This window comes from Haemaphysalis longicornis, unplaced genomic scaffold, assembly GCF_048455015.1.
Source record: "Haemaphysalis longicornis isolate Haplotype H1 unplaced genomic scaffold, Haemaphysalis longicornis Haplotype H1 scaffold_6, whole genome shotgun sequence".
NCBI classification, from domain to species: Eukaryota; Metazoa; Arthropoda; class Arachnida; order Ixodida; family Ixodidae; genus Haemaphysalis; species Haemaphysalis longicornis.
In genome coordinates this window covers 139,780,154-139,803,660 of record NW_027526407.1, presented here as the reverse complement: position 1 = coordinate 139,803,660, position 23,507 = coordinate 139,780,154, and the positions used below count along the sequence as shown (strand labels likewise).

General features: G+C 45.3%; 1 protein-coding gene across 3 annotated transcripts in view; it reads right to left on the bottom strand.

Moving 5' to 3' along the window:
- LOC144141960 (venom metalloproteinase antarease TserMP_A-like) overlaps positions 1-23,507 on the bottom strand; it is a 61,675-nt gene that overhangs the window by 29,328 nt on the left and 8,840 nt on the right. For 2 of the 3 annotated variants that reach the window (XM_077673395.1, XM_077673393.1), the window contains exons 2-7: positions 13,476-13,639; positions 13,304-13,393; positions 9,616-9,742; positions 5,274-5,348; positions 5,063-5,196; positions 2,243-2,314 (exon numbers count right to left, since the gene is read on the bottom strand). In XM_077673395.1, coding sequence (XP_077529521.1) covers positions 2,243-2,314; positions 5,063-5,196; positions 5,274-5,348; positions 9,616-9,742; positions 13,304-13,393; positions 13,476-13,639 — 662 coding nt within the window. The remainder of the gene's footprint in view (positions 1-2,242; positions 2,315-5,062; positions 5,197-5,273; positions 5,349-9,615; positions 9,743-13,303; positions 13,394-13,475; positions 13,640-23,507) is intronic. The other variant, XM_077673394.1, reaches the window with a different exon arrangement.

Here is a 23,507-nt window from a genome sequence, read left to right as displayed (position 1 = left end):
AGTTTTCAGCCCTTTTTGGGCCCGTACAATCAAATCGGTTCCGTGAAGCACTAAGACATATTCTGAATATGCTAGGCCTTGTCAGCGCAGCATCTTAATGGGTGCTTCCGCCGTTGCTATGTCAGTGCGTCTCAAAGTGCGGCTGGCGGCTCGACATGGACCTGCATGAGTTTTAGCACTAACAATGCCCTGCTACAAATTTACTTCCTTGCCATGAGAAGTTTACGGCACATCCGTTGATAAACTTCGGCCTGCTCCTGTCCAAGACGTAGGGTGACAGCTGCCCAAGTTGTTTGAATAAAGAAATACGAGGCTCAGGGCGGAGTCATCATCACGCATTCTCTTAACACTACCTCATGGCAACGCAACTTCATGGCACATGCTACAACGGTGGAAGAAGGGATGGGGTATGTTCGCCTCGGTCTTGGTTAATGTTAAGCTACTCACCAGCATTGGCATAGATGTCAGTCCTAGTGAAGTGCTATTGAACCTACTCTTAACTATTGTACGTTGCTGTATTTTGCAGAAATTGCATCTCGCAGTTACGATGTTGCTGTGCACTTTTTACACATCACGATATCTAGCTACAGTCAGGCGTTTCAGATTCTCAAACGAGCAGGATTTTGTGAAGAAAAAACGGCATTCAATTACAGGGAAACTTCAGAAGGTCTCCGCGCCACCCTATAGTAAAACCGATGGCACCAGCAATTGAGGTAAACGGGCCCAATGGCAGAAATTTAGCGGGGATCTTGCGTGAGAGCGCATGTATGCCGGAAGATCAGGTCATGAGTAAAATGAAGAAGTTGTCCTCTGATACCCCAAACCTATCACTGGCATCAAATATTGCCCGACAATAGTCAAGGTGGATACTTAGACTTTCATAACATATGATAATTGGGGGAAATATCTCCAGATCATCCTCTGCAAACGCTGAAGCAGAACGTACTTTGACGGTGAGAATCGTAGCTGACTCTTGCATTGTATTGGACCAGCTGGCCCGGATTCCCTGCAGTCGAATTTCCGCAAGCCGTATCACTCCCATCATTTAACTATGTCAAACTAAATTCGAACCAGAAAAAACCGTTCCAATATCATGTTACGTGACTACTATCAAGGTTCCGCTCACAGTTTGGCGTGCTGATATCCAAGAGGTAAAATATAAGACGATGAGGAATCTGAAAGAACCCTTCACGCCAGGTAGGTAATTGGCCCCAACCAAGCCTTGTCAAAATCTGAGCCCAACAGCATCCGAGGAACCAGTAGCCGAGCTCATAAAATAAACTCCTGTATTTTAGCTCTAAGCAACTGCCAACTACGGGCTGAAACAGGCCTCATAAAGCATACTGACAGAGCTCTATCAAATGCGCCGAGGGGAAATAACACATAACTTTTTTTGTTGAAACACGCATCAACAATCTAAGGACATTGGTACAGTGTGTCAATATTCAAATATATAAAATTGTATATCGGAATTCCAGCAGAGAACTGCATTCCCACCCAAAAGTTCGCAACGGAACTGCCGCACTTGAAAAAAAGCTTCCTGACTCACAAATTCAACATGTATGTGTTACTAAAAATACCAAGCACTCAGCCACTAACTGTATATGCAACTTACTTTACAACTTTATTTCATGATGACGCAGCATACATGAAATATTCGCTGGTATCACCATTCCATACGCTTCGCAACTCTTAAAATTCAAATTTGATAGCAAACAGAAGTTTTCGAGACCTTATATAAACTGACAACCAATTTGTTGCCGTTATTCTATTTAATGCTATTCAAGATTAAGGTTAGAAGTTGAGGCGATGTCATTACGTGGGTACGTTGGTTCCTGTGAATTTTAATGGAGACACAGTATTATGTCACAAGGCTGATATCTTCTACAATGTTTCTACAATCTTCTACGACGTTTAGGCGCTAATTTGCGACTACGCGTGATGCACGTCAAGCTATAGCAAAACCCTCCCCCCCATCCTGCGTAACTGTGCCACCATGAATTTACAGCACAGCGTCATGGACTACCTCGATTACCAACAACTGCCATAGTCAATAAAGCCAAAATGCGTTGGAGAATGTTGATCGAGCAAGGTTCGAAACAACTTTTCAGTGATTTTAAATATTTCATTTGAATATCACTGCAAATCCCAGATTATTGCAAATCAAACCGAATGCAGACACTTTGCGGCCACACACGCATTTAAATGAGAAAAAAAACGTTAATGGCGTTCATTTTCTTACCTGCAATATTTCTACTCCTACTAATCTGTGCCTTACACGGGGACTTGGAACACTGAGGTACCTTAAATTTATCTGAAAAAAAAACGACAAATACCGCTCAACCTAATGTAGCGGAAATAATGGCGGAGTATAGATTCATTTGTGTTTCAACTGGCCTTTACTGCGAGTGGTTCTACATCAGTATCGCAATTTATTGTCTAAACCCCACTAAATCGGCTGCAAAAAACACGTCCCCGCACACCGCCTTAACGTATATGGTGGGCGTTGAAACATCCATCTATCTCCTCTATTCAATGGAGCCCAAGTACCTCTGCTTAGAATACCTGAATACTTTTATGGCACTTACCCTCTCAGGCTGCGGCCCTGGGGAGTAAAAGTACAGAACAATAATAAACGTAAATTTCGTTTCGTAGCCCCTGATTGATTGATAGCAGGGTTTAGCGCGCCGACTCGACGCAGGTGATGAGGTGCGCTGTAGTGGAGGGCTCCGGATTTATTTTGGCCTCACGGGGATCTTTAATGTGCCACAAAATCTCGTAAACACGGGCGTTGTTGCTTTTCGCCTCCATCAGAAAAGCGGCCGCCCCGGCCGGGAATCGAACCCACGCCCTCGTGCTCACCAGCATAACGCCTTAGAAACTGAGTAACCGCGGCGGGTCGTTACGTAGGCTTGCAAGGAAAAAACCGCATTTCTAAGCTCCCAGTGCAACGAAGAGACAAATGTAGTTACCAAACAGAACTGGTTAGGCAAAGTTAAGTCCCATAAGTGATAACGTTTTCGAATGGTTGGTCGCTGGTAGTTTAAATGACGAATGTTTGGGACAAAGTGTCATAAACTCTAACTTGAGCGTTGTGCACTTGAGGTAAGCTTAGCGGACGTGGACCCTCTGAGCGCGGCCGCCGAAGAAAAACTAAAACAAGCGGAGAGTGCTTGTGAATCAGTAAAATCGACAGGTGGGCTAGTTGGTGCTGTTACGTCCTTAAGTAGCGCTTGCAAGAAGAGAAAAGCAGAGAAGACACACATGACGGCGGTAACTCGCCACTGTTTTTTGTGGCGCATAAACACAAGTACATACTCAGAATGAGCATGTGCCACAGTGAGCACGTGCCACCTCCATGCCTCCTTGTTACAAGTATACACTCCGTGAATGAGCACGTGCCACCTCCACAGTGTGTTTTGATTCACAGAAGCTTACAATGGTTACATGATTACGGTTCGATAAACACAAGATTAGAATGTTCACACTCAACAAACAACGGAAAAAACACCTAAAGTAATGCATTCAATAAGAAAAAAAATTATTTCCACGTAATTGCACCTTGGCTTGGGTGACACACTTTTTATCGTTTTTTCTGTTTTCATTCATTCATTTATTTATTTCGCATCAAGTAAAATATAGGATGCTGGAGGTCCGCAGAAAAAGCCGACGAGATGTCAGCTTGACGGAGCTCTTCTCTTTCCCCCACTCGCCGCTTGAACAGCATTCAGAAACGTTGTTCGGATGTCTAACAATACTGTTTCTTAAATCAATCGGCTTTCTAGGAAATCATTAAAACATAGTGACACAGGAACATCATTAAAGTACAGCATAATTGTGATTATTTTAAAATAACGTAGAAAATCACTAAAATACAGTGACACGCGAAAACAACAGCAGAAAGTGTGGGCTCGATGATTGCTCTAAGAGAGCATTAAACACAACGGAAAGACATATGTTTGCCGCTTTCGTCATTGGGAACCTAAGAACATAAGAATTCAAGAAAGCTCTTCCAGAAAAAAAAAACATTTAAGCACACCTCAAAAATAAACCAACAAAAAAAACCTTCTCAGGAGGAGATTAAGAAATTGTATGGCGAAATGAATATGTAATACAGAAAGCTTGAATTACTTCTCGTGTCAAATAGTGATTCTTCCGCCACAACACGCTGCTGTTCTCAAATATTGCACAATATTGCACTAGGTTTTTATCTGTGTGGTCTCGCGCAATGCCCAATGATGTGTGCATGAGGGTTGTTCTTGACTGGCCACAGGTGTTCCGTGAGTCAAACATTGATACACCCGCCTGACTGGCCAATATAACGGTTATCATGGGATAATAGCAATGAGTACATAATTGTCGTGTTGTACAGAACAAATGAAAAATCATGCCTATTATTGCAACAGCTGTCAGACTTCTGTCCTTACAACTTCCATTCTACCTATTTAGAAAGCTTGCCAAGCTCGTTCAGAGCAGAAAAAAGTACTGTAACCCCGTAAAGTTCGGCAACATTCTTCAAGCCATGTGATAAATGGTTCATGTACGGGATACAAGCGGTTTTCATTCTGTCGGCCACAAGACCATCTTTCCAATATTCCGCTGTCGCACCAACCAATTTTATTTTTTAACTTCTGGGCAGTCTTGCGCAATATGTCATCCGGAAAAGCGGCAAGGTTAAGCCTGGTGATCTGCACCTGGAAACTGCTCCCCGTAAGCGAAAAATGAGGAATAATACCCTGGAATTATACAAAAATTTTAAGTAAGTCGCCAAACTTTCCCCACTGTTATAGCGAAAACAGGAAAAACAGGCCTACGAGCAAACCTTACTCGTACCCTAGAGGGATGTATATTCGAATTATCTGGGTTTGGCATCAACTGCGGTCAAAATAGTCGTTGCATTAAACCAGTTCACATTCTAGAGCGAATATAGACATTATATTATTTGTTTTTTATGAAGACGAAGTAGGCGCCTACAATTTGAAATTGCACGATATGATCTCACGTCACATTATATAGAATTCATCCGATATTGAAATAAGCATCTGTTCTCAAGTTTACTCACAGCATTCACCGTGATGGCCACGTATTTTATGATTTTCGTGGAACTTGAAAATCTCTGAGCAAATGATGAGTCTACGAACACTAAAAGTTCCGGGTAGATTGTGTTGTCAGATCTTCCTGACACTTTGCCGTGTCCTGAAAAATACAGGTGTATTCAGTAATGCATTGGCTACTTCCCGTTGGATGAAGCTTGTGTTTTGCTGGTAACGTACCATCATTAGGTTGCATGAAGTCCATTCTGGCTACGCTGCTGTAATTTGCAATGTCTGCAAAAGAATGTAAATGGACTGCCAATAATGGCAAAACCACAGATTAAAATGTACGTTTACTCAAAACATCGCTACAGTATTTTTTTGAATTTCAATGTCCATTATATCGGACATGTATACGTGCATGTAGTTATATACACAAAGCGTGGCAAAAGGAGAATTGTGACTCCTATTAGTGGTGCTCTTTTCGCTGGAGTTGCTTCGGCGAAATAAGCTTTTTATAGTGCGCAACACTTGCTTATCTCCTTGTTTAACCAGAATAAATTCTGGCTTGTCTAAAACAACTACACAGGCTTTAAAGGGACTAATGATCTTGCTTTGGGGTATTCTCCACACCAGTACTCCCGTAGAGCTGGTCGACGTATGGAGGCAAATATACTGACGTATACCTATGTACACACTAATAAAAAACGCAAGACGATATGCGAGGCGAAAATTACCTTTGTTACACAATTGTATCTCCTTCCAAATTTACTTACTCAGGTCACAAAATGCAAGGGGGCCAGAGAATGGGAAAATCGCACTTGCATTGGCATACGCTTCAGCTAAAGTGATCTTCAGTGACCACAAAATGGCTGTTACAAGTTCCATTAAACGGAACATAGCGCCACAAGCAGGACCGATTTTGGTAAATTGCGATTGGTGAGAATGGTCTAAGTTGTATTAACGCCTACACAACTTTCCCTCTCAAGCAACGAAGCAGCTCACAATACGGGTAAATGAATTGCGTGTTGAGCCACCGAGTAGCCTCCGTTGAGACCTTGAAAAGACCGCCTGGCCTATTACCGAGAGATTACTAGTCATTTGAGATTCAAATGGGCCTGATACAGTTATTCGCTTTTATTGCTAAATACAACTGAATTTGTTTTCTGGTGTCTTCTACAAACAAATAAGTATCAATCGTTGTGGCACACACTCACTGCTACCTTGACCAGCATTGAGGCGTATGCACGCTAAACAAGGACAAGATAAACCTGCCACATATACGAGGGTCTTGTCCTTCGGCAATTTCACAATATCGTGCAATCACAAATTCTACACTAAAATATTATACAAATATACAATCACGAGAACAAGCCTAAATCCCTGCTCAGCTCATACCCAGACGACCAACTCTGGGAAATGCAGTTGTTTGAAAACATATCGAGAGACAGAGGGTTGCTGGCTGCCGTTTTGGCAGCAGGACTAGTTTTCCTCAGAAACACATCATCACCACCACCATCAGCATCATCAGCAACGTCATCATTATCATCCTATGTAGGTCCACCTAAGCACAAAATCATCGCTCATTGACGCCTACCAGCTCCTGTCCTGCTCTTGCTGAGTTCACTCCTTGCCTGGAATATTTTTCATTTTGTGGCTCCATCTGATTAATGGCCTTTTCCTTATGTAGACCGGGCTCTCGGTAATTATTATGTTATCCTGGTCTTGCACATATTGTTACTTCTGAATACATAGCCAGCCCAAGTCATTTATTTTTCCTAATTCGAACTAAATCGTCTATTCGAGTTTTCTGCCTGAGCCAGAAGCCTGTTTCCCAGTCCCTAAAGGTTACCCCAGTCATCCTACGCTCATGGCACGTTGGGCGGGTCTACGTTTGCTTTCTAGTTGCTCAGTAACGTTCAAACGTTGCGCTTCATATGTCATCACCGGCAGCACATATGTTTTGCATGCTATTATTTTCAGTGAGATTGGGACGTAGCTTACTTATAGTTATTGGTAGTGCTTGCCCAGTTAAACCCATCTGATATCTATCATGCGCCGGATTTCTTCTTGTTTGGATCAGTCCCTTCAACTCGTACGAGGTAATTATACTTTTGGAATCGCCCTAGTGTTGCGTCACCAAATATTTAGAGCGCGCTTTCAGTATGTCTATTTATATTTATCAATAAATTAGGCTTATTCATATTTGTAGCCCGCCAGCCAAATTTTCTTATTGCTGTTCCTCAAATATTTTTTAGTTGCTTTGCCGAATCACCGAGAAAGACAATATCGCCTGCAAGTTGAAATGGCTCAGGTACTCCCTGTTTACCCAAAATCATGAGCTCTCTTATTCAAGCTTAGTAAATATCGTTTCCAGACCAGCTGTGCACAGGTTTGGTGAAATGGCACTACCGGCAGAACTGCCTTTCTGATCCGGAACTTGTCGTTTTTCTTCTGAAAGTTTATTCTGTCCCTACATGGCTTATATAAGTCGTAGTGGAGTCTTGCGCTGGTGTCCTTTATAAATTGATCTTCCAATATTTCAACGATTGCTGCGGTGCTTACTAAATTATGCAGTTTTTCAAAGTTTATAAATGGGACTTAAAAGGGCTTATACTCTATGAATTTTTCTACTACTCAGTTTATGACATGAATGTGAAATATCATAGATTATCCCTTTTGAACCCTGCCTGTTCCCTAGTTTCGTAAAAAACCAATGCTGTTGCATGTAAGTTTAACTATTACCTTGGTAAACAGCTTGTATACCACCGAGCCTTGAATTCTTAAGATCTTTGCTATCAACCTTCTTGTGATTGAAGAATATGTTGGTGTTTTTTTAAGTATGGGCATCTTTATTGTGCTTATGCATTTGAAAAATAGGTCAGATTTTTTTTGTAGTACAATGATGCCAGTATTCCTTAATAGATAGATGGTTATACATTGTTACCTGTAGCTTTTTCTCTTTTCATGATTTCGTAGGCCTTTTCTATCTCATCCTTAGTTACTTGTGGGACTTCGCCAGCTACGCTTGTAGGCTCAGACGTTCTACTTGATGTAACGTCGCTGGCGTAGTTAGGTAATAAACATATAGTTGTCTTTCGCTCTCACTCATGATACATAAATTTTCCGACAGCGCCCTGCAGGCAACAAAACCGCTTTTTTTATCATGACATAAGGGTACATCGCGTCTCTATATTATTTTATAACACAAGTAGGTGGCCTGAGGAACTTGTCCTCTTGAAGTCAGCATGCAGAATACCTACAACAAGATAGTGAAGCAGAAACTAGATCAGAAAGAACCACCGAAATTGAGCAAGCATGTTCCAGATTGAGAAACATTAGTCCGAAATAAAAGGCGGGCAGAAGGCTAGGTTACTGAGGTGTTAATTTGGTCCACACTTCGGAACGAAGAAAAACGAAAATTTGTATCCCCCTCCCTCGCCAGCTCTTGAGGATTGAAGGTTTGCTTAGAGCTCGATATTGAGGTTCCCTTTTTTATGGGACGCGTATCTAAGCAACCGCTTGGATTTTTGTACCCAGACGGATCTCAAAATCTTTACGGGCCCGTTTCATCTCACTGCAACTGTATTTCTACACATTGGATTGCTTTCGTCTAAAGAAAAATCAGAAATAGATCTAAGCAACATTTTGTCCAACTGCTGTCTCTGCTGGCGCGGTGGCAAGATTACCTTCCCCAGTGGAGTTCGACCGGGTCTGCTTACAATCTCAAAGGCTGGCTAACGGAGGTATATACAGAAATTCTTTCAATAAAATAGGGGAAGTCTAGTGCTTCGTAGACTAACTGGTTATGCACCGCATGCCTTATCAGGAGGCTGTGGACTGCTGAACTTGTTATGACCCCAGCCTCAGCTGGCTTTCTTTTGTAAGTAGTACCTGCCAGAACAAAATTGTGAAATGAAAAGAAGCTGTAGGTTCGTCTTGTGCTCCGAGTACGTTTGGCTTCTCCTTTCTATTTGAACCCTCATTTACTAGGAGTCATTGCTGGCAGACATTCAGAAATGCATTTTAATTAATGTATTTTGCACTTTAAATAACCGGCAATAAAAGCACAACATGCAGTTTATATTAGAAGAATGAACAGAGTACAGAGAATAGAGCAAACGATATTTTGACCGGTGAAAATTTAAAGCGCCCGCGTTATTCCAGTCTATGCTGGGAAAACTAGCTCCACCGTCAACCGTTGCTAGCGTCATCGGTTCTCTAATTCACAGTGTAATTCCCACTGAAGCTGGCAAATATAGTGCAGCTGGGCCGATGATTTCGATGGGATGGCCTACGGAACGACAAAGGACCAGTATAAATAATGTGGAGGACACTGTCCGAGACACAGCCCCGAGACCACTCTTCTGTACGAAAAAACTCTGTATGAGCTGTAAATGAGGAAGCAGGAATACGTGGACGGCCTTTTGGTCAACACCAACAGCTAATGAGAACGGTACATTAAACATTGAGGTGTAACTTAAGCACCGTTTTGACAATATGCAGACTCAACTAAGAAAACGCCATCATAAGAGCTAAACCCAAGTCATAAACCATTAAAAAATAACAAGCGATATTTAACCTTGTTCCATGTAGTTGTCCATATCCTCTTCAGGGATGTCTGACAGATAATGTGCCACGTGCCCGCTAGCAAGCCGCTCCTCATTTGGAGTTGGAGAGATGCGTAATTTTGGTCCAACCAAACCTTCCTGTAAAGATAAAGTAGTAATAAGCTCACCATAGTGGCAACAACTGAAAAACCTGACGGTACTGACTTCTAGTGCGCAAAATGAGGCTGCTTGACATTGTCTCCTACGAAACGCCAAACTGATATGATACGCGAAGAAGGCCATGTGGCTGTTTTTGAAATAACACGGTTGACCACTTTCACTTTTCAAGTTTAGGGCTTATCCGCCATGGTTGTTCGAATCGTCGGCGAAGGCGTTTTGAACCTGCCTCATTTTGAGAGGTTCTCTGGTTGTCCACACAACAAAAACCTAATTCAACAATATAATATTACGCTAACACGCTAGTTGCGCACTCTGCAGCATGGCTAAAAGTTTTCATGCGTGGGGTGGAATCGCAAAGAATACACAGAATTCTTCGAAAAAATTATACGCCTTAGTCTTGTTTTCCTCAAATGTTCAATAAAAAAAAATCGACTTGTGAATACAATACTCCCTAATGCGAATTCTTGGCTCAGCTGTGTAACTGTTCTGACTGTGCAAAATATGTTTGAACAAATGATTGCAGACAGACATTTATGTATGATTACAGAAAACTTTTGTTTGCAGCGGCTCACGAAGCATAAGCACCGGTTTTCTCGCTCATTGTTCGGCACACACTCTGGTTTCGGGTATCGGCAATACTAAGCCTCCTCCCGGACACCTCGTTTACTGCAGCGGCTGACAAAGAGCACGGCCGGGTGCTTCACTGCCGGTTCGGCACTCTCTCCTGGATACTGCAGGGCGCTGTGGGTTTTCTCGAAGGCAGCGATTGGGATCCCCTGTGTAGGCGGCGCCTATCACGTCTCAGGAAGGGACCACGAATTGTATCTTAGGAAGCGAACGCAGGTCATCGTCACGCTCATGCTCCCCTTAGCGTTTTCGCCAAGCGTTGCGCAGACGAGGGTCTCGTGCCGACTCAGCAGACTGTACCCCCCCCCCCTGCTACTTTCGTAGAGGCGTCTCGCTAAGCTGCCATAGCCAACCGCCCTCCCTTTACAAATAGGCGACAGTCTCCTCGTTTGCTTCCTTTCACTCTTCTGTCTCGCCATCGTTCGCCTGGTTAGAACGACGATGATGATGCCACTCAGACGAACAACGGGCGCCAAAGGGCTGTGTTACAAAATGTGATCTGGTTGGTTAGAAGACGACGACACCGAAGCGAAGACGAGCAGCCACCGCACGAGCAGCCAGGCTCGAGACATCTTTTTCATCAAGCGAATAACGCTAGCCGCTCGAACGTCGTCAATAAAGCGGCGTCCTCTTACCCACGCTTGCTTCATGGTTTTCAACAATTTGGTGCCATGACCAGGATTGAAGGATCACACTGTTGAAGACCCTACCGATGAAGCAAGCCCACAGAAGAGGACGCACCGTCCAAGAAGGACGCATCGCATCACCTCCCACCAGAACGGCATCTCTGCCTACCGAGCCCCATTATGAACCGCCTGAAAAGGAAACGCGGTGTGGTCCCCGCCTCGACTACAAAGATCATCAGCGAGATGAAGTCCATGATGGAGGTGACCCCACTACCGATCGGTGACCTGGCTGAACAGCTTAATATGCTGAAGCAGAAGGACGCTGCCTTAACCGAAATAGACAAAGAGATAGAGCACCTCGTCCCCGATGAAGAACTAGATGATGAACTGAGAGCTGTAGACGATTACCGTGATTCCATCGCACGTATGACCTTCCGCGCTGAAAGACATCTTTCAGTCGCATGCACTTTAACGACTAGAGGTGTGCTACAGGCCGCAACGTCACCTCAAGAACGAGTTCAAGCTAAATTTCCCAAACTTGAGATCCAACCTTTTGACGGAGAATTTATAAGGTGGCCTGCATTTTGGGACAAATACGAGTAAACGATACATAGGAACCTGTGCCTAACAGACGTTGATAAATTCAAGTATCCGCGCAGTTATCTGAAGGGGAATGCACAGGGCGTAATCAGCGGATTACCTACAACTAACGATAGCTACTCCTTAGCCATCGAACTGCTGCAGCAACGTTTTGGAGACAAAACCCTCATAATTAACGACCACATGAGCAAACAGCTAAACCTCCCGAAAGTGACATCCTGCGAAGACTTGAACGGCCTTCACACGCTCCATGAACGTGTACACACTCACATTAGATCCCTTAAGAACCTCGGAGTACCCATTGAGTCGTACGGCATTATGTTGCAGACGGCGCTATTGCAGAATTTGCCCTATGAGCTCGTGCTCAGGTTCAACCAGTTAACGTTAACAACGCCACAAGTACAGGGAAGAGAGCAGGCTGGTGAAGTATCGACGTTACTTGAACTTTTGAACCTGGAAGGGCGAAGTCGGGAGATCACTTCCGTAATGACTGCATCAGACATGCCTATTAGAACAAAGCCACACCGGAACCAAGTCAAGGAAAACATTCAAGGTTCTTCTTCCGCACTGATGGTAACAATATCCCGCATTGGATCTCTTCTCTGTGAATCGAACGACCACTTCACAGAGGACTGCCACGCTCAAATCACATTAGACGAAAAGAAAGCGGAATGGCAAAAACAAGGTTGCTGCTTTCGCTGCGCCAGGCCCTTCCACCGTGCCAAGAATGGCAAGAAGACAAGAAGACTCTCATGTCGGAATTCCAAAGGATTACACATCACGTCCTTGAGTGATGCCAAATGGAAAGGACCGACATTAGAAAAACTGCCGACTCTGTCCACATCGACGGCTATATCAGAGACGCCCCCGAAGAAGGTTTTTGGGTAGACAGTTCCTGGAGACGCGAAACGTACCTCACCAGTTATAAGATCAGAACCAGTGTCAAGCTCGTACGCATCAACTCAAGGACCAGTGTTTTATCAGGAAAGGGCCTCTTTGGAGGCGGACCAACCACAAGCTACAGACGAAGAATCTTCCGAAGAAAGTCCACTGGTCTTGAAAGTCCTCGCCGAAACTGAAGCGGAAACCGACACGAGAGAAAGCGCCGAATATTTATTCTCGACTTCAGCGCCTGAAGATTCATCAGCAGAGACACTTTGTGAACGTTCGAAGTACGGACAGCACCTTCTGGAGAGACCTTGGAAATCAGGGTGGCAGAACAGATACCTTTACGCCTTGCGCCCTGCGTACACAATACCGAGGAAGTCTCCAGTTTTTCTCGATCTTGGGCACAACAATCAATCCCCAAGCCGTTCTCGTGTTCACGATACTAGCCATCCGAAGCCAACCAGATTCATATTATGGCGCCGGCCCGGAGAATGTTACAAAATGTGATCTGGTTGGTTAAGACGATGACACCGAAGCGAAGACGAGCAGCCACCGCACGAGCAGCCAGGCTCGTGACATCTTCTTCATCAAGCGAATAACGCTGGCCGCTCGAACGTCATCAATAAAGCGGCCTCCTCTTACCCTCGCTTGCTTCCTGGTTTTCAACAGGCTGCGCCTTAAAACTGACTGAAACGTCCCATAGATCTAACTGCACTATAGAACAGGCTGCGCACGAATATCTCTCTTAATATGCAGGTGTAGGTAAATTCTACATTTTCAAACGCATGTGTTTACTTACAACACGCAGGCCACCTTCTGAGGTAACTGACACAGAAGCCATGTTTTGGGGATCATGATACAAGTCTTCTTCTAACTGTGCACCATCCATCTGTAACACATTAGGAAATAAAGCATATATTTTATGCTCTTTGAAGGCTGTACTATTGAGATGCAAGATCCGTATCACTCACGTAGTGGTGCATAGGAATTTTTCCAAAATATGTACGAAGCAAGAACTCGCTAGACAGCACGGAGCTTTTGTGAAGTGTAAGCAGTATGTCATTGGTTATTTTTAGTACCAATCTTCCATCACTGTCACGTTCCCGGAGTATTTCTGGATGCACAACCGAAACACCTGAGAAAAGTATATGAAAACACATGTCGCAGTACCACAGCTCTACGTAATAATGTTTATAAGAGACATTAATTCAGATTTGCGCGTTTCATAAAAAACGGAACAGCCATATCTGCTTAAAATGGTTTGTATTTTCGAGCTTGATATTATCATTACCACGGCCAGTTTACAACGTGGAAGTAAAGATTGTTTTTCGTGAACGCACGAAAGTGCAGTCCGATATAAGCAATACATTGCGGTACCTTTTTGTTGTAAGTGACGTTGGAGAATGAGTAATAAAAGAGTACCACTGAAAATGTACTATGTTGAGTTATCGGAAGAACCTGGATTAATCGCTCTGACTGGGAAGTGTAGTGCGGATGTTGTTGAGGAGAAAATTTTGGCCTACGTTTTAGTGGCTTCACGAGAGGCCCTGACATGGTTATTTATGATAATGGTGTTTGAAAACTAGTGCACTGCGGCATTACCGCAACTCGTTTACTGCTCTTTCACAGCTACTTGGCTAATCACAAACCAATCTTTTACATCCGGAGTATTGACACAAATAGAATACCTGCGAATGTCCCAGCTTTTCGTCTTGAGTGTCTCATGTAATAACGATCTTAGTTATGTTGTATCGTTATTCATTGTATGTTATATGCTCAGAACTGCCCTTAATTCAAATTTGTGGGTTTGAAAGATCACTTTCGTAACTGTATATCCTTCACTATTTATTGCCGTGGTGTCGGCCTAATAGACTGCTCAACACAAACTGCGTGCAGTTTTAAATTTTCGGACATTTTGTTTTTAATTCAACGATCCTCCATTTTCGTAGTATCTTGTCAACCATATTGCATACCATGCTAAATACGGCAGTTCACATCGGATCACCTAAGCTAAGCAGCATTGGGCTTGGTCAGTACCTAGGAGGGAGACCACATAGGAACGCCGATTGCCGATGGCTTCTCCTATTGATATACTCTTTGGTATACGAGGCTTAAGTGCCGCCTAAATTTTCACAATCGCATTCTCCGCTTTGGCAATCTTGGTTTTATAAGATTCGTATCAAAAGAAATCGGTATTTTCCGTCGAGTACCTCATTTGCACACTACTGACACATCCCCGTCTGTAACGCGCAGCAAAGTTACGTAGGAAAGTTCAGAAAAATATTGCAACGTCACTGCTACCACGCAGATGTAAAAGATATGATACCGCGTACGCGGCGGAAGGTATTTTGTTTCACACAGGCAACAAAATCAGCGAAACTGCCTTGTGCTTCATCATGTTGCTCTTCCAGCTTCTGCTAACACCAAAAATGAAGCAGGGAAGATTAAAAGTGCTTGCTATTTCACGTGCCTTGACATCACTAATTTTGACGTAACCGTTATTGATTCATTCGCTGCCAATTTATGAATTTCACACAGGAGTTCTCAAGTTGTCAAAAACGTCCGTTCTCCGCTCCGGTAAAGGCTTTCATAAGAATATGGCTTTCTTGTTTACTTCATTCGCGCACCCACGTCTTCAGGGCTGCCTGTTCGGTAGATCTTGCTGAGAACCTTCCGCTGCCGGCAAGTAAAATTACCTTGCCTTTAATTGGCGCTTTATAGAGTTACCCCGTAGACGCCATAACGACTGAAATGAGGTGTTAGTTGTAGCAGCGAATTGGTGGTTGAAAATGTAGTCACGTGATGTTGCGGATTGTTCTGAGTTGCAGTAAGTTGGGATGGACGAATTCGTCTCTCTGCCAAGACTGATAGCCGCATTAAAGTCGATCTCAGTTTTCGGCCTGATTGTGAAGCGGATACACATTTGAAGGCTAGTTTTAGAAAAAAAATGAACGCTGCGTTAGAATCATGCAAATTGGGTACACTGGTTAAAATTTACGCTTAATTCAGTGCCATTCCAACTAATATTTCACACATTTAGTTTAATATACTATACGCGCCTTGCCATCCCACAGCACAACTACAATTGAGAGCTTAATCATACTCTTCTCCCCCAAACTTTCAGCGTTTTTCCTCTTTTATGCACCTCTTAATTCTGCCTGTCAACAAAGAACTAATGTAGGAGTTCTGTAAAGCGGCGTAATCCTGTGGACACAAGCATGCCATATGACCGTTGGCTGGAATCGTCAGCAAGACGACTGTGGCCCATTTTATTAGCTTTTTAAGGATTTGCTTGGACCAGATTTTTCATCAAATTAGAAAACTATTATGGGAAAAGTTATAGGTATCAAAATATCTAACAATTCACTCACCCAAATCAATGCAATGGTATTTTATCCCCCTTTGCAGTATTCTTATGCACTTGACTAGTAAGTTGGCCGATCATGTTTCCAGGATTTTTCCCCATCCACGTCGTTGTATGCCCAACAGCTGTCTGTTATGCGCACCTTAATTAAGACTTTCGTGTGGCTACAATAGGCACCAGCGGCACTGAACTCTTATTACCAGCGTCGCTCCCCTTGAATACTCGGACAATGTCCTCTCAAAACCCTAGTGCGGCCCTGTTTTTGCAGGCTTTGCATCCTGAGTCGGGTTACTAATGTATCACATGAGCACTAATTCATTGCTTTGGCATTTATTATTCTCTGTCAGCGAAGGTTTTCCCAGATTGTTGAGAGTAATAGCAACAACAGGAGGCTACGAGGAGCACGAAGGTTGCCAATTGTGGCCTCTTAAAACAAGTGCGCAGCTAATGTGGGGGAAATCAGAAGACTGCAACAGACAAGTTAAATGTAGGATCTTGCTTCCCACCATCATGGCGTTTAAAAAAATGACGACAACAGCGGTACAGAAACCGGGCTACTTGGCAGGGTTGCATTCCTTTTTTAGCCATAAAAAGGTGTGGAAGAGAAACAAGGACAACGCAAGTGCTGACTATCAACTGAGTTTATTTGGAGAAAACAACACTTGTATACACACATCTGGTCATGCGGAATCGCTGCGCACATCAGTAGAACGACTGCATATTTTTGTTTGCCGTCCCACCGCTTCCCCCCCCCCCCTACTCTGAACTGAGCAGACCAAAGAACTTTGTTATGTATATGCAAGTGAGATCAGGAAGTTCGTCGTCGGAGTTCAGTGCTCTAGATGATGGCGGGAAGAGTAAAGACGGCCAAAAAATTTGCAGCAGTTTTATTTATGTCCGCAGATATGGCGCGTTACGAGGTGTTGCAGTATAACGGAGAATCGGGCCGTTTGGTAACTGTCCATCTTAGTGTTGAAAGCCTTCACAAAACATTGCAGAAGGCAGGACAAAGATGGCACAGCGCTGTATATGCATATAAGTGTTTCATATAAGGTGTCATATAAGACGTTCACGTAGGAGTTATGTCCATATAGGTTCCTTTCCAAATAAACTTAGTTGATAATCAATGCCTGTTTCCCAGTTCTTCCTTTGTCCCCGTCGTCTAAAGGCTGCTAGACGTAATATCAAAATATATCATGGTTCCCAAATTTGTTCCAATTTTATTGTTTAGGACTATGTACTGCATAGAAAAGGAACAGCCTTCTTGTGTAAATTCAGCATTTGTTTGAGCATTGCACTAATGCTGAAAAAAAAACTACCATTGCTGTCTAAATAAAGTTGAAGGAAGCGCGAACCTTTCTGACATCGAAACAGCACCAAAAGTGCGTCAAACCCCAAGAAACTAGTTCATACAATGAATGGAACTTTAAAACTACGAACATGCAAATCGCAAACAAAGACCGAAACCATGCAACGATTTTTCGCACACTAAATAAGCGCATCAACGAACAATCTAGATGTATGCCGATATGTGAACGAGATGAAGGTATACTATAGCACTCTTTCTTCATGAGCGATGCCTGCAGAGGAAGGTTGCCCTGATGTTTGCCTGAGAAACAGCAAAGCTATTTTCTACATCCTGGTCAATGAGGGCCGTCATTCCCATTGTCGAAGATTTCAGGCTCAGGATGGCATCAGTTTATAGCATTGAGTTTGCGTAAGTGGGGGCACCCTGTACAGCTGGAATTATCCTGAGTCAAGCACGGGCGCCCACACAAACAAAGCATCTAGGGTAACGTCATGATAACAACGGGCGAGACGAACAAACAGCTTAAGTGGAGCAGACGAAAAGACGGTAGTTGTTAATATTGTAGTCAAGCAATCATAATGCAGACAAAAAAATTCAGAAAGGAACAGATGCATTCATCACGGCCGTCGTTCTTCATGCCGTGCCTCACTATAACTCCATATGTCGTTGACACGGTACGCTGCAGGCAGTGGGTGATAAGTGGTCGAGAAATTGAAACTCTTTTATCGATGCCGTAGCTTTATTAGTAAAACCTCTACTCTCACAGCGGCCTTGTGTGGTTCAAGGTGATTATTGCCCAAGTATGACGGTTTCTTTTCCGCGATTTTCAAGCAATTGTTTTACACAATGAAAGCCTGGTTTCGGGCTCGCACCGCGTGTCCAGAGATCTCATCATGGCTTTTCTGTCGACCACTCGGTCTACGGAGAAATGCAATAAACGTTTGACAACACGCCATCGGTATCACTAAAAAAGCTTTCGCTTTTATTAAAGAAGACGACACGTACTGTTGGCACTGCCGAATCGGGAGAACGGAAAGCTTGGGCGATATACAAGAGTTGGAGAGTGCCCTTCGCTGCTGCCATAGGAGTCGGACCATGTGGTCTGCTGCAAAAAGGATGTTTCTGCTAACACATGCGTGTTTCATCCGGTTTCGCTCATCTCGAAATAACTTTGAGGTTCGCGCGACATTGTGGTTGCTTCACGAAAAAACAAGTTTACCGAGAGCCGGCTACGGCTTTGCTTGCAGATACACTTCAGGTGTCCTGATGTCTCAAATATATCCACTTTTCCCAATTACATCCCACAAAATGATTTGTTTGACTCGAGCAAAGGTTTTCATATATCGCGTGGCAATTGCTCAGTATCGTGGCAGATCAACCCGGCCAACTTGCACGGAAGCACCGAAGGGCACTTGTGAACCCACATTACGGCAAAGCAGTATATGTCTATCCACCTGCCCCTCCCCCCAGTTTTCATTCCGGTGTCATCGATCTACTCACCCACCGCGGTGGCTCAGTGGCTAAGGCGTTGCGCTGCTGAGCACGAGGTCGCGGGTTCGATTCCCGGCCGCGGCGGCCGCTTTCCTGATGGAGGCGAAAAGCAAAAACGCCCGTGTGTACGAGATTTCGGCGCACGATAAAGATCCCCAGGTGGTCAAAATTAATCCGGAGCCCTCCACTACGGCGCGCCTCATCGCCTTCGTTGCGTCGGCGCGTTAAACCCCACAATCAATCAATCAATCATCGATTTACTCGGCGCCGCTCCCGGGTTCCTCCTCTCCTCCGCTGGCACCTCATTCACAACTATTTCCCCCCTCACCTCCTCGAATTCCCCTTTGGCAAATTGCGCAGTCGGAAGCTAACGGTGGTATGCGGTTATCAAATGATTGCGAAAAAAACTCCCCCCCCCCTCCCCGAAGGGGAGCGTGCGGAAATGCGAATGCATTGGGTGCACCGATGAGTGCGCTGCGGCAAGCAGTAACGGAGAGAGGTGTGCGCTCCACTGCATTTATATACATTTTCCGAGCGCAGCGAGCTGAGAGAGGGTACGCGGAGAGGAGAGAGACCCGCGCAACACGCCCGCCCCGCGCGCGAGCTCTCTCTCCCGCCGAGCTCCGCGATCCAAACGCCCTCACACGCCCAAGCGTGCTCCTCCTCTCCACTCTCTCTCCGCTACTCCGCCCGAGCTCGATGCGAGCGCCCTCACACGCCCGAGCGCGCTCCTCCTCTCCCCTTGCCCTCCGCTACTCCCGCCCGAGCTACCACCTGCTCCAGTTGCTAGGCGCTCCACAGCTGTTGCTAGGGCGAGGAGGAGCGCGGAGAGATAACACCTGCGGGCGCACGCCGACGGAGGTGTTTTTTTCGACCAAGGTGTTTTTTTCGACCAAGACATGTCTTGGAATACACACATTAATTTTCTCGCAGGGCAACTTTCGCGCATAGTTGGAATGGTGTATTCTGTACGTGACCTTCCGTATAAAGTCAAGTTACTGTTGTACAATTCACTATTTCTAAGCAATTTTAACTAATGTTGTCTCGTGTGGAGCACAACTTCTGCAACTAATATAAATAGGTTATTTTTGCTACAGAAAAGAATTATTCGGCTTCTATGTAATGCACGTTACGATGCTCCTACTGCCCCTTTGTTTAGTAAACTTTGTCTACCTAAGATTCAGGACCTGCTTAAGTACCGCTTAGCCTACACATATACTCTAGAACGCAAAAACAATACTAAGAACATTTCGTTGATAGCTAATCTTCAAATTAATCATACGCCCTATCCGACTAGACTGTCTGAACGTTGGAAAGTTCCTCGCCCACGTACAAACTACACTTTGCAGATGATTGGGTATACCCTTCCGAAGTTGTTGAATGGACTTGCATTTATTGACTTTGATATTGACTCATGTACAAAATCTATGCTCTTTAACTTGTTTGTTCGGAAAGACTATGATGTTTGGGAATAGTTGCTTGCTGTGTTTGTGCGGTTTGTTGCGTATATTTTTTTATCACTACTGCCTTCACGTCCTTATATCCACTTATTGATGCGCTATCTATTGTAGTTTTGAACATATTGTATTTTTCGTGCTAGTTTTGTTTGTCACCCACAACTGGTGTCATGTACTGCTTTTCTTTTTTTGTTTTCCCCGCCGCTGTTGTTGTTTCTGTTGACCATGAAGGATGTAAAGCTTCGTCAAGTTGCTGAGTGCAGCTTTTTACCCTATTTTCCGCCATAACGGTGTACGTTTATGGAAATAAACTTCAACTTCAACTTCAACCCCCGACTAAGAAATACATTCGCATTTACGACGATGACGAAGGCAGAACTACGAGGGGCGCGCTCACGTGCGCTCGCGCTGGAGGAATGCAGGCGCACGCCGACGGAGCACGACAACCCCAGACTAAAAAATGCATTCGCATTTAAAATACACAAGCACGGATGGGAGTAACAAATGCAATGAAGATTGCTGCACTCTTTAATATGAAATTTGTGCGCAGCGCGATCTGCAGTCTTCTCGGTCATGGCGCATTTCTGCTGCGTTTCAGGAAGTGTTCGCGTGATCAGCGAACGTGCGGCTTCGAGGGCTACTCTGCTGCTACCTCGCACTGCGCCAGCGCCGCCGGCCAGCATGTTGCAAATCGTATTTGAACCTCCCGCGCATATGTTCCGATTAGCCCCGCGCATATGTTACGCTTAGCCCCGCACAAGGGAGGAGCGAAAATATTGTTGCGTATTGGGTTTGAACCTCCCGCGCAAACGTCCCGTGGTTTGGTTCAGCGGAGAATGGAACACCGTCCGGGGAAAGTGTGAGGGGGAGGGTGCTCCTTGGTGGCGACACCTGAAACCTGAAATGCAGTGAGAGAGATGATGCTGTAGCCGCACCTTTCCCTAGACGCTCATCTCCGTTTTCTTTCTTTCGTCGCTGCTGCGTTCGCTCACTCGGTTACGCGGACATAAATACGCCGCTCCCGGGAAACTCAGGTAGCGGCTGCCAAAGGGCTGCCCCCTAAAACCACCGAAACTCACCGTCGCCACTTCGGCAATTACTTGCGAATCCATCCCGCTAGAAGACAAACTTCCCTAGTTGAAACGCCGGCTTGAGCCAATATTTCTGTTGCAGATTTGAAGGCCTTTCTAGCGACATTTTTGCCGGTGTTCATTTTCGCCAAAAACCACCACCGGTTGCCGGTTTATGCATGCACAGATTGCGGGTAGATAAAGGGCCGCGTGCAGGCACAGCTAGGCTTCATGCCGCTACCGATGAAGTGCTGGTTGTGCTGGTACTTAGACGTCAAAATTACATGACTCAATGCGCTTATTCGGCTGTCCTCAATCGAGTGGCTCGGGCGTGGGTTGATGTGTTACACAGGCATTTTACACACAGTAGGGTGCGTACAAGGGGAAAGGAAAACGGAAAGCCACATGTTTGTACGCGAGATTGTTCGTACTCAAGGGCTTCCAGGATTTAAATCGTTATGGGATGGATGCGTGCCATTCGTTTGGAGGAAGAAGAGCAAGAATCAAAGCGTTGACCCGAACACCAGCGCCTATGGGCGCAAAAACAACGGAAAGCTGCGGGAACCGCCCTTACCGCATCATTTTCAGCTCGTGGAATAGCGACGAATCCCCCCCAGATGAACAGCAATTAGCTCGCTTGGAACACCGGCCTGAACCAACATCACTTCTTCAGAGGGCTTTCAGGGGCCGGCGTCTGTCCCTTCTAAGCACGCGTACACGGCCGGCTTCAGGTTGATGCGTGCGCGGCTTCGTATTGGAGAATAGTTGGAGGTAGGAAGGGAGGCATGCACGCGCAGCTATAGGTTTTATGCCCGTACTGATGGGTGGTATGTTCGTTGTTCTGGTGCGCGATTAAAACGCGGACGTTAAAAGTACCAATGGGACCTGTCTGGAGTCCTTAGTGGTAGAGCGGATTGGGTTTGTGTGTTACACATACTGTAAGGTGCTTACGACGCGGGAGGGCCACAGGCCGCTCCATGCAAAAACCAAGCTTAGATCCTTCAGAGGTACGTTCAGCTCGTTGGCTAGGAAGTATGATCCATCGCAAATTCCAACAAACGTGTTTTGTTTCCTGCACTCCCTGGAGTGCGTTCAGCTTTGCAGATCATCTTTCTTCACAGATTGGAAGGGCACAATTTTTTTATCTCGTTGCGGCTTTTTGTTCTCGCGGCTATGCGTCGCCACTAACATATGTTTTCTGCGGATATTTTGCAGCTAAGCGGTAAGCCTGTCCTTGGTTGGAAAATTTCGTGTCTAAAACAAAAACCCCGGGCAGGATCCAGCAGTTTTCACTGAAGGCTGACCCCATGCATCAGGCGAGGCAGCATCCTGCATGGGCCGCGAAAGAAGCACAGCGCAATCTTTTAGATACAGAGCATCTGCTTCACTCGCCATGTCCCTCCAGCGTCGTCATCGTCGTCGGCGTTGCCTGCCCCTCCCCCATTCTCCTCGCCGCGCCAGCTGCGCTCTCCACCGCTCAACCCCTCTCCTCTCCGATAGCGAACACTCTCTCGCGAGGGGCATTGGATTGGATTCGATTGGATTGGCTTAAATTGGCTTGGCTTGGCTTGGCTTGGTTTGGATTAAAGTGTATTGTGTTGGATTGTGTTGCGTCTTAGCCGCGGCAGGCGCGCTGGGGCCGGCGCATGTGCAGTACTCTCTCTTCCGCGGTTTCCTCTCCTTCGGGCGGGCTGCGCATATAACCGGTGTGCCGTTCTCCGGCGAAGCACATCCACGCTTGCCTCAAACACCTAGAGTCCTAGAGTCCACGCCACTTTACAAGTATGCCTACGTCGTCATCGACTGGGACCGGCTTACGCAGTCCCCTCAACGTTATGCGCGCTATAAAACGCGGTCCCTTCGCCGCTCCGCCTATGCGTCGCATCTACACAGGGGCTCCCGCGAGAGGAGGTGGGAGTTTTTTTTGTTATGAGTCTTGCAGCACAAGGTCTAGTATTTGTTAACACAACACAAAGCAATCATGAAATCGTAAAATACATGATAATGCGCCTTCGTCAAATGTGACCCTCCTATGTGTTCCTGCTAAAGATTACGCTAGCAGCTTCTCGCTAGCTTCTCGCGATAAGGGGGGATGGCTAATCTAATTCAAAGTCGAGTGCATGCGTCAGGCTCTGCGACCAGAGACGCCAAGCGCGAGTGTTAGGCATGCTGAGACGTCGAGACCGATTATATACCCTTCCACATCAGCATGTGTAGTGGTTTACAAAAGCTTGGCTGGACATCCAGTTTCGCAGGGCATGACGGTATTAATTTTTTAGCATTTATTCGTCTATACTGCATTTGCGTGAGCC